This window comes from Helobdella robusta (assembly GCF_000326865.2).
Source record: "Helobdella robusta unplaced genomic scaffold HELROscaffold_52, whole genome shotgun sequence".
Classification (NCBI taxonomy): Eukaryota; Metazoa; Annelida; class Clitellata; order Rhynchobdellida; family Glossiphoniidae; genus Helobdella; species Helobdella robusta.
The window spans coordinates 1,274,687-1,285,892 of NW_008705269.1; the positions used below are offsets into that span (position 1 = coordinate 1,274,687).

The 11,206-nt window shown below is 32.1% G+C and overlaps 3 protein-coding genes across 3 annotated transcripts in view; all 3 read right to left on the bottom strand.

The window, feature by feature from the left end:
• Positions 1–4,697: 4,697 nt before the first annotated feature.
• HELRODRAFT_86541 (hypothetical protein) lies at positions 4,698–4,967 on the bottom strand (the record flags this gene model as incomplete). The annotated part of the gene is made up of 1 exon (XM_009027933.1): positions 4,698–4,967. A coding segment is annotated over one exon (270 nt), but the record flags the coding sequence as incomplete, so codon positions are not given.
• Positions 4,968–5,462: 495 nt separating this feature from the next.
• Positions 5,463–5,699, bottom strand: HELRODRAFT_86432 (hypothetical protein; the record flags this gene model as incomplete). Its single annotated transcript, XM_009027917.1, has 1 exon — positions 5,463–5,699. A coding segment is annotated over one exon (237 nt), but the record flags the coding sequence as incomplete, so codon positions are not given.
• A 2,484-nt stretch (positions 5,700–8,183) lies between these two features.
• HELRODRAFT_179201 (hypothetical protein) overlaps positions 8,184–11,206 on the bottom strand; it is a gene marked incomplete at both ends in the record, with an annotated part of 4,793 nt that continues 1,770 nt past the window's right edge. Inside the window, 2 exons of the mRNA XM_009028037.1 lie at positions 8,184–8,416; positions 8,478–8,720. Of these exons, the coding sequence (XP_009026285.1) occupies positions 8,184–8,416; positions 8,478–8,720 (476 nt within the window). The remainder of the gene's footprint in view (positions 8,417–8,477; positions 8,721–11,206) is intronic.

The window sequence follows — 11,206 nt, forward strand, 5'->3', positions numbered from 1 at the left end:
ACGTTAACAGACACACCTGGTGCTGTACAGCTGTACATTTAAACTCAAACTTAAATTTATCGCCTAGCAGTAATATTATTTCTCCAAAATTACTGTCAAGCAATATTAATATATTACCGGATAATTTAAGTAACTTGTTGTGGTAAATCTTGCAAAGGTCGGAAAGGACTAAGAATGCATCAGAGATCTTGTAAAACGTTTAAATCTCTCAAGTCCGCAACTCATGAGGTTGGAGGAAACGCCCGTGACGACACTGGTCAAGCGCCATTTCAACACACGCCAGCAACTCAAGCAATCAAAGTTCCGAAACCGCTACTACCGGATAAAACTGCCAAAGCCGTCAGCTCAGTAGTCCAAAGCCAACGCATTTTTTCAATCAGAATTAAAATGTCTAGACGATGTCACAGATATTGACAGTTTTGCTAACAGGTTTCAAAATTTAATCAACAACTATTTTGCTGCCAATTGCGGCGTCAAAAAGAAAAAATCAATACCTGAATAATTTTAAATTATTTATTATAATTTTTATGTATGTTTTATTGAAAAATAAAAGGATGTTTCCATTATTATACAAATCAGCTCGGGCCGAGCTCTTTAATAATAATAATAATGTCATTTATGAGCGCCCTATGCATAGCGTCAGAGGCGCTCGGATAAACAAACGTCAGCACGGCCACCAAAGTTGGTGCTTCAATCGCTTCTTAAACATTTCTATTGATGATTGTTGACGGATGATGAGTGGCAAACTGTTCCATATTGATTGTGAGCAATGAGAAAAGCCTTTATTGACGAGAGTTGAGGTATTGACTGGTTGATGCAGTTGCAATGAAGACGGCAGACGAAGGTGATGGCGATGATTAACAGACGAGCGAAGGCGAATGAGTTTGTGAAGATATGATGGTTGAGATGTGTTGAGTATTTTATATGTGATGACAGCAATTTTATACTTAATGCGTTGATAAATCGGCAGCCAGTGCTTGTGAGCAAGAGATGTTGAACTAGAAAATAAACGAGGTAATTCTAAAACAAGTTTTGCTAATCTGTTTTGAATGATCTGAAGAAAGGAAATTAGATACGGCTGGGTGCCATATAACAGACAGTTGCAGTAGTCAAAGCGAGATAATACAAAGCAGCGTGCTAGCGTGGAGACCATTTCGACTGTGAGAAAAGGTCGAATATGGCGAACAGACCAAATAATGTAATTACATATTTTGATGAAAGCAAAAGTGTGAGCTTTGAAAGTTTGAAACTCCATTTTTAGCCTTTCTAGGAGTATTTGATGATTAATCGTGTCAAAGGCCGCAGATAGGTCCAGACAGATCCTAGCAGCACAGCTCCGGTTACCACAAATGTTAATGGAGAAGTACAGTGTCAGTGGAGAAGCCAGGACGATGGCAGACTGAAAAGGTAGAAAATTTGAAGAAGAGGTGACTTGTGTAAGGATTCTGTTTAAAAGCAAATCAAGATTTATAAAACTCGAAAATTTAAACAAAAATAGACATAAATAAAAAGAAAAAATAAAATTAACCAAATAATCATCACGTATGTATCAATTAATTGATTAATTATTATTATTATTACTAATATTATTATTAATATCATAATTTTTGTTATTGTTGTTGTTGTTATTGATGTTGTTAATATATTTTCTATATTATATTTTCTATATTATATTATTATTATTACTAATATTATTATTAATATCATAATTTTTGTTATTGTTGTTGTTGTTATTGATGTTGTTAATATATTTTCTATTATTTTATGTTACATTAAATTATTATAATATTAATTATTATTGTTATTATTATTCAAAATGAAGCAAACAAATAATAAAATATAAATCGCTAGAAAAAACTTTGAAACTAAAAATAAAAACGACATTACCAGCCAACTAAAACACAAATTCTGGACAACTTGTAAAAAAAATGTTTCTAGCACCAAATAATGTTCAACCTCCATTTGAAATCGTGGGTTGCCAAAGCTATTTCAAAAATAAGTTAAATGAACTGCATCAATACAACTACTGCCTTAAAATTTAAAATTTTTTTAAACTCAATTTAACGCCAGTTCTCCGTCATACAATGAAATTATAACAATAATTAGAAATGCAGATAAAAGCATCTATTTGCCCTATAGATATAAATTTCAATTATTAATATTAAAAAAACGTCTTATTCTTTGTACAACACTCCATCAATTGCTGGTCGAGTACTGGAGGTCGTCTACAATTCCCAAATGTTGGAAAAAGGCCCTCACCGAATTAATCTACAAGAAACTTTCGAACAGTTTTAACCAGTTCTTTACAAAATCTCCTCGACATTCATCAATAATCGATTATACAGGTATTTTAGAAATAAACAACCTCATCAACGCAACAACTCAAAAAGGTCTTTTTCAAAAAATTGAGTGCGTTGCTGAAAGGCGCTAAAAACCATCAAATAACAATTGTCGTCAGACTTCTAGACATACGAAACGCATTTGGTGAGGTTAGTAATGTTCTTATCCTGTCAACTCCGAGGTATCCTCAAGTTCCAGCACAAGTGAGTGATGTGATCAAATCAATTTACGAAGATTATTCGATAACAGTGTCAGCATACGACAAACTGACGCCGCTCATTCCGAAAGGACGTAAAGTGCTTCAGGGCGACTTTTCCTCTCTATTGTTATTCAACCTTTGTTTGAACCCATTAATGAATGTAATATAAAATAAAGAGTACCAACAATGCGGTTATCTGAGGAGGAAATATGATTTTGAATGTAAAAATACGGAAGTTAAAATCATGCTGCTGACAGTTGACAAACTATACACCACTGCGCAACGGAAGCTCCAGATCATGAAATACTTTATTTCGTTTAAATTCTCGTTTGATATGAGAATATATATTTTCTTGACGTGGATCGAAAAAAGCCTTGATGCGATGGTAACAGAAACAGCGAAAGGCAAGCTTTTACTGGCTACGAACAGCTCTATGGCAGAAGTTCTGTCATTGCTCTATGAAACCGAAGCCTCAACAACCGATCGCTGAAAAGCAAGCTGAATTTCTTTTAAAATGAAGCTGCATGGTGGTCTAACATTTTATCGAAATAATGAAATGAAATGTTTATGGAATGAATCATCCAACTGTTTTAAAGGAATCGACAGCAATATCCAAAGTGATGATCTGCAGCGCGCATTTAAAATCTGTAATGAAAATCTGCAAGGTCCTTCGTCTTCACCCATTTTTTCGAGCTACATTGACTGCCAGACCGATAATTATTGTCAACAAATTTTTTTATAATTTATTGTTATACACTAATAAAAATTTATAAACCAAAAATGGGTGAGTCCGTGTTCTATTTATTTTATTATAAATATTTTTAATTAACGTAACTAACCTAATGATAAACTTGTATAAGTCAGCAATTTAAATCGTCACCATTTTGTAGCTTATTTAACAATAATTGAGTTTATAATTGAGCATCAAACCAGTGATCCGTTAGTTCCCTAACTTCATATGTGTATGCAATGTTCGACGCCCTAACTGCATCACAATAACGTAAAATTCTACATGATATGTGTAGAAACAACATGGCACAACAATCTACACAACATAGTCTAGAACACACGCAATCTACATAATAATGTATTGAATATCATTATGATAAAATAAAATTTATTAAATTGTTTTCAAATTGACAAGCCCAATAAATTAAAAGTATTATGAAATTCTAATGCAGAAATTCGATAGTTTTTATTTCTTGCTAGTTTTTGTAATCGTACTTCAGTAAATAACAGAAAAAAAAATCTGCAGTGGCTGATACAGAATTTCATGAAGGGCGGTGAGTGATTTAGAAAAATTCCAAAATTGATGACATTTCAAATTTTTTTTTTGCGTAATTTAACTTAAAAAATACTATTTTTTGGCGTAATCATTTGCCAGAATTTTACAATGTTCTTCCATGTTCTGGGAGGGATTCATCCCCGCATTTCCTGGACCCGCCACTGAAACTGCATATAGACATGCAGTTTCAATGTTCAGTTAGATAATGAAAAGTAATTATTGCTACATTATTGGATTTTAATTCAATGCAGTCTTCAAAACCGAAGTTCGCTTCATCATTTCATTTGCAGACCTTACACTGCTTGTTGCCGTTAAAATTTTAAAGTTTTATACAAAAATTTTTATTTTCTCATTAGAATTGATTATAAAACAGTACAAAAAATTTTGTAATTATTAAGTACAAACAATTCCATCTTCATGGATGCATGAATAGAAATGTTCTGCAAATACATTCAGGCAAACAGGTTGAATTATTTTCATTTATTACGTCGAAAATTATTTTAGTATATTTAATTAAATTAATGAACAAATTAATGTATATGGATAAATTATTTTTTAATAGGCACAAATGACATTAAAACTTTTGCAAATCAAAGAACGGGGTCATTTGACCCATTTGGCTGTTATATGAATACAGATTTTTCAGCTGTTCTAGTGTTAAAAATCAATCAAGTATAAACAAACTAGTTTTTATAAAAAATACATTCAAAGTCATAAACATATTAAAACTTAATTGCATTGGAAATATTAATTAATGTCGTTGTTATTGTTAATATTATTTTTAATAAAATTCATTTAGAAAACAAAAACATAAAGAATGCACAGTGTTACAAATTAATACACTTCTTCAACCAATGATAGATCCGCTTACAATTATTTATGGGTCTCCTTGTGGCGACGCAAAGAAATGGCTTGATTGAAATGCTTACCACACACACCACAACTGTAAGGCTTTTCACCGGTATGTATCCTTATGTGTTTATTTAATGTAGAAGAGTCAATGAACGATTTGCCACATACATCACATTTATATGGTTTTTCTCCAGTATGGGCCCTTATGTGTTGTTTTAAATCATGAATCCTGACGAACGATTTATCGCACGTATCGCATATGTATGGTTTCACTTCGGAGTGGAATTTTTTATGCCTCGTTAAGTAAGCCTTACATGAGAAGGATTTGTTGCAAACATCACACTGAAATTTTTGGTCGACCTTCGTTTGGTCGTAGTATTTCTCAACTCCAATATTCAATGTTTTGTTAGAACCTTTATTCTTCCCATCATCTTTAATTTTTATTTCATTTTTTTTGTTTGCTACATTATCAATTTTTACTGCCTCATCTTTCTGTGTCTGCTGAATTTTTTTCACCGGGTTCTTATCTATTTTTTGTGTTTGGGTCCTTCGGTTAACAAACCAGTCTTTAATCTGGCGACTAGTCAGGCCGGTTTTACGCGCAATTCGATGCTTATCTAAGTGATCGACATGATTATTTTGACTGAATTCGCGCTCCAAGACTTCACGTACTTTATCACTGAAACGTGAGCGTTTCTTAAATATCTTTTCTTTGACGTCATCAAGTGTAGGAACTATAGCTTGATTATCACAATTGATCACAGCGCTTCTGTCAAATAACTTGAGTTTCTTAATTTTGGCCCTTCGATTCTGAAACCAGAATTTAATCTGACGATTACTCAAGCCGGTTTCGCATGCAATTCGGTCTCTATCTCTGACATTGATATACTTTTTTTGATTAAATTCTCTTTCCAAAACTTCACGTATTTCATTCCTGTTACATTTACGGTGAAAATCATCAGTACGAATAACACATTCTTCATTCTTATTCTCTATTTTACTATCTTTTGAATCATTTAACATAACCACCGGAACATTTTTGTCGCTGAGTTTGAGTATGTGATCGACATAATCTTTTTGACTGAATTCGCTTTCCAAATCTTCATCAGTTTGAATGAAATATTTCTCGTTTGTCTTCATTAGTTGTTGCGTTGGTTGTTTCAGTAGATTTGGAACATCAAGCAGTTGTTCCATTGGTGGAACTATGATTATGGGCTCTGGTGTAAGTTTCGGTAAAGTAATTGCCGAGGTCGAAAGTGCCGGACAGATGACGTCAGACTGGGTAGAAAACGCAAGCTGATTATCATATTTTATCCCAATTCTGTCAAATGTCTCGTTACTCTTGAAACTCTGTTTGGATGACGTGGAAAATTCGTAACTGATCTGTTCTCCTTCGCCAGATAGCTTCATATTTTTCAACTTTGGATCGAAAAGTGACGTTTTGTTTTCCAAATTTGAATGCCAGGGTAACGAGTAGTTGTGTTCAAAATTAATCTGGTATAACTTTTCTAACGACATTATCTTAAAATAAATAGTGAGCTTAACGATATTAAAAATAAATTTATTACCTTAAAAATACCTTGAAAACCGTGGGTGTGTAATCAAGACAGGAAACTTTCGAATCAATGACAAAAGACTTTATACGATGTCTTATATACACTCCAAACCAAAGATTCTAGATTACTCTCTTGGTATTGGTTGATAGCTAATAATCTTATTCTATTAACTATGGACAGTAAATTAATCAAAATCTATTAATTGTAAATTTATCAGTTTACAATGTTAAAAAAATTATGCAAATAGTGGTTTGAAATTGTTGTACAATAATTAACTTTAATTATAATTTAAATTTTTACATGATAAATCTGTCAATAAATTCATCATTTCGATGTTTTAACATCTTTGCTTGTATTTTACAGTCTTTGCCAGTGCTAATGTTGTAAAGTTTTAATGAACTTTGTGTAGCTTTTCTTTTTTTTTATCTTTTCTTATTGTACAATTCTGTCAAAGAAATTGTCATAAATGAATCATTATTTCATTCTTTAATAAACATATTACTTACCTTAGCTATTTTAATTTGTGATAATGGAAGCTTCTACAATTTTTAATTTGGTTATAATCAAAATTACAAAAAAAATATAAAATAGAATTTTTTTAAATTTATCGTTCATAAATTCACTTGACTAAGACTTGTCACACACCTAAATACGCGTAAAGCAAAGTTCCACTTAGATCGCTGGTTTCGTCGTAACGAAGAAAGTATAAACCTATTTTGGTTATTTACTTGTCTCTACGTGTGAATGTTTAATATTTAATATATGTAATATTTTTCTTCAATCGATCAGCTAGAGTTTAGTCAACTTTTCTAATTAAATATTATTTTTCGATTCATTCTCGAAGTTGTCGGTAACAACATAACAGCGCATTAATCCACGCATCGCATCACGTGATAAGTTTGGGACTATTTGCATTCAAACCGCACGCTACTGTAATTTAGTGTTTTTCATTAATTCTCAGAAGTATCAAAAACAACAATACGAGCATCACACACGGAAATGCTATTGTTCAAAGCAATTTTGAACGCAAACATCGCTCACAATACGCGAGGATCTCTTTGCGTTCGAACCCTTTGATTGTTACATCTTGTCTCCATACTTGAAGTGCAGTATACAAAGTTTTATTCCTCTCAATACTGAGAAGGAAAATTATGATGATTGTTCTGTAGCTAATGAGACAGAAACACAGACACACATACATAAATATGCACACACACACACACACACATACATAAATACATACATACATACATAAATATATACACATACAGAGAGCATTGCTAAAAAAGACGACTGACCAGACCAATTCCTGATGTCTGGAGACGTTGGGCCGCTAAATGCGAACTACTTTTAGTTATTAAAGAAAAAAACTGCCCCAATACTCCAACAGCAATAGTTTGGTGTAGAAATTAATGGTTACACAGAGGAAGCGATACACGCTATCCGTCGTTTTGGGAGTAACATGGGTGAAAGCAAAGGTTTTGTGAAATTAGATTTTACAAACGCTTTTAGCTAATTGCATCGCGATCATTTGTTCAATTGCGTGCAGTCTCGCCTCCCAAAAATTTATAATTTTTGCTGGTTGACTTATGATGCCAATTCTTTCTTACAATATTGTTTTATCGGCTAAGGGTGTGCAACAAGGTGATCCATCAGGTCTTTTCTTTTCGCATTTTCAATTGATCCTCTTCTTAAATCATTCCGTTTTAGGTTTGTTGTAGCTTATTGAATGAGATCACACTCGGTGAATGTAACAGAAGTTCATCCAATGACATAGAATTTATTAATAACAATTGACTTAAGCTAAATATAAATAGATGGGGAGATAGAATTCAAATTTGATTATTTGTTGTTTTTGTTAGTAGCTAGTTTAAAATGAAGTTTATGCATAAATCGTTTGTTTCAAATGTTTTAAAAATGTGTTGATCACATCTCAGTGGCAACGTTCCAGTTAAGCATACTGAATTTCAAAGAAACTCCAGTTGGGACTGGAACTCAAATAGCTCAGGTTGTACCCGTTAATATGTTTGTTCAACTCGCATGTTGCATCAGTTGAATGGAAGTTGAACGAGTCACATTTATCTGGAATGCACTTCAACAAGCAGATCATCTCATATTTGGCGGTCATGACAAGAGAGTTGTTTCCAGTCAATCTCATGTTGGTGTAACCTTTCCAAATTTTAGCTGCAAAAATATTGACTCAATATAAATAAATTTATTTAAAATAAATTGAAAAAAATGTAACAGTTGAGATTCTTAGCAGCGTAAACTTCCATCTCACAAGAGGAGAACCATCCATACCCATCGGCAGGTTGTTGAGCGATGACGTAACGATAAGGTGCAAGTTTGGCGTTGCACTTCAATGTCAGCCTGGCACTGGCGACCGCCTTGTACTTGTACTGACCGCAGAGAGGGTAGGTCCCTCTGATGATGTTTGATCCAGGTGATGAAGAGGTGAGTCCAATCAGGAAGTAGTCCAGTGGGGGAGCTGCAGTTGAAATTATAGATTGTTATTACTCAACTTTTTGAAATAATTCAAATTTAAAAATTTAAATTAAAAGATTTATATATCTACAAACGATGTCAAGTTAACTAGTTTTTTTTATTTGTTTCATAGATATAAAATGTTGCTTATTTGAGAATTTATGGTTGTAACAGCTTCCAGCAAAACTATTTTATAATGTTTTTTAACTAACGTAACAAGATAGAATTTAATTAGTTTCACCTAACTCATTTTATCATTAAAAATTATTTATAATCTTTTATTTATATTCTTATACAAACAAACATATTGATCAAATTGCGCAATATTGTTTGTTATCGTAATTATTGGCATCTTCGCTGTTTGTAATTTTTAAATTTTTTAATATAGTTACTTAAATTAGTTTGATGTTTCAATCACTGTTGGTACACAAATAAACGTTTAACAAAGTTTGCGTTTGAAGCAGTTGTGTTTATCTATTAAAAGTTTTGAACCTACGGAATAACGAACAGTTGACGATCGTTGGAAGCTACAACACTGTTGTTGAAATATAGAGATCATTTCAGTAATAACATTGGTGTTTGTAGTTACGAGAGTCAAGGGTTATAACATTGGTGTCAGAAGTAAGATTTTTGATAGATTGAAAATTTTCTGCAATTAAAAATGCCGTAAATTGAAAAACTCGATACAACTAATCTGAAGAAATAACTGCAAAAACAAAACCTCGACTCGAATAAGCGAAGGCGGATCAGGTAAACCGCTTAAGGGACGCTCTAATAAAAGAAGAAATCAATCCTAATGGGTTTGAATTTTCGAATCTTTTGTTTGATGAAATTAATAAAAAATTCGATCAACATACCGCCGATATGAACAGAAAATTCGATCAACGAAAAGACAAAATTGAAAAAAAATCTCGCCCAAATTAATAAAAGATTCAATCAACAGGCAACCGAATCAAAAGAAATGGCAGTCGCGATGAAATTACAGGCAACCAAATGTCAGAGATGCTAAACTGACTAAACGACAAGATAGAATAACAGTCAATAAGTCTTTAAGGTGGAATTGAAAATAGAGATCGATATAGAGAGATAAAAGACATAAAATAGACCAGAAAACGGATAAACTAAACTAAAAAATTAACAAATTAGAATGAAAGCACCGGCAAGAAATAGAAACAAAAAAAAGAAGCACCAAACAGGAGTACGCCAAGTTAATAAAAACACCAACATTTGAGCTATCAGACTCAGTTTGAAGCGGCAGCACTCAGCTACGGGTGGAGCGCAAGAGAACGAGCAACGGCATTGGTGTTAGCCCATAGAGGATTTGCTTTGGAGGTATTACAATCTATTCCTGCCAAGGACGGTGACAACTTCAAAATTCCAATCCATTATCCAAAAAATGTTTCATAATATGGTCTTTAATTATGGATTCTAAAAACTTGCAGCAGACTGAGGTTAAGGAAACCGGCCGATGGTTATCTACCAGAACCTTACGGCGTTTCTTATATTAAGGAAAATTATGGCTAGACTTCCAATTGTCCGTAATAATACCTTCATTGACTGAGCGATTAAATAATTTGCTCAAGTGAGGAGAAATAGACTTTTTTAGTTCCCACAGTACCCGGTGATGTATGTCATCAGGTCCTGGTGGTTTGCTAAAATTTAATTATTTAATATAGTTAAAACCATATCTTCATTTATTATTAAATCCTTCATTTTGAAAAAAACTTCAAAATTGACTGAAGAGGTTTGAACATCAAAAAATGTGTCCTCGCTGTAAACAGACAAAAAAAAATCTGCAAAAGGTTCAACATCAGTAATGACTTGACTGGTCCAACAACCTCATCATATCTGGTAAATTTTTTACGTGATTCCTAAACAATTTAGGATTGATTTTATAATCACAAGCAATTTTTTCCTGTGCCTGCACTTTCAACAACTTTGTACATTTTTAAATTTTATTTCTGATTGTCCGATATTTCTAGATTTTATTTTCACCATGCCTATAAATCAACCTCCAAAATATAGGTTCTTGTTTGATCAATTTTTATAAATCAGTTGTCATGATACAATTTGTTTATACTGGCCAAAATTTGGTCAATATATATATATATATATTATTATGAAAAAAAAGTATATATATATATATATATATATATATATATATATATATATTTATATGCAATTATTGATGAACATCACAGCATGTTCGGTGTTAGTTAACTTCCTGCTTAACTTTTTGATTTTTCTAACTGTTGATCGTAAATTATTCTCAAGTTTCTTGAGTTATAAATCCAAATTTTTAATTTATTTTATACATGGTAGAACAAAAAAGTTTTTTTCGTATTCCTATACCATTATTAGAGTTCGAATTGATACGTTTTTTTATGTAGCAAGATGTTCAAATATATATATATATATATATATATATATATATATATATATATATATATATATATATATATATATATATATATATATATATATATATAT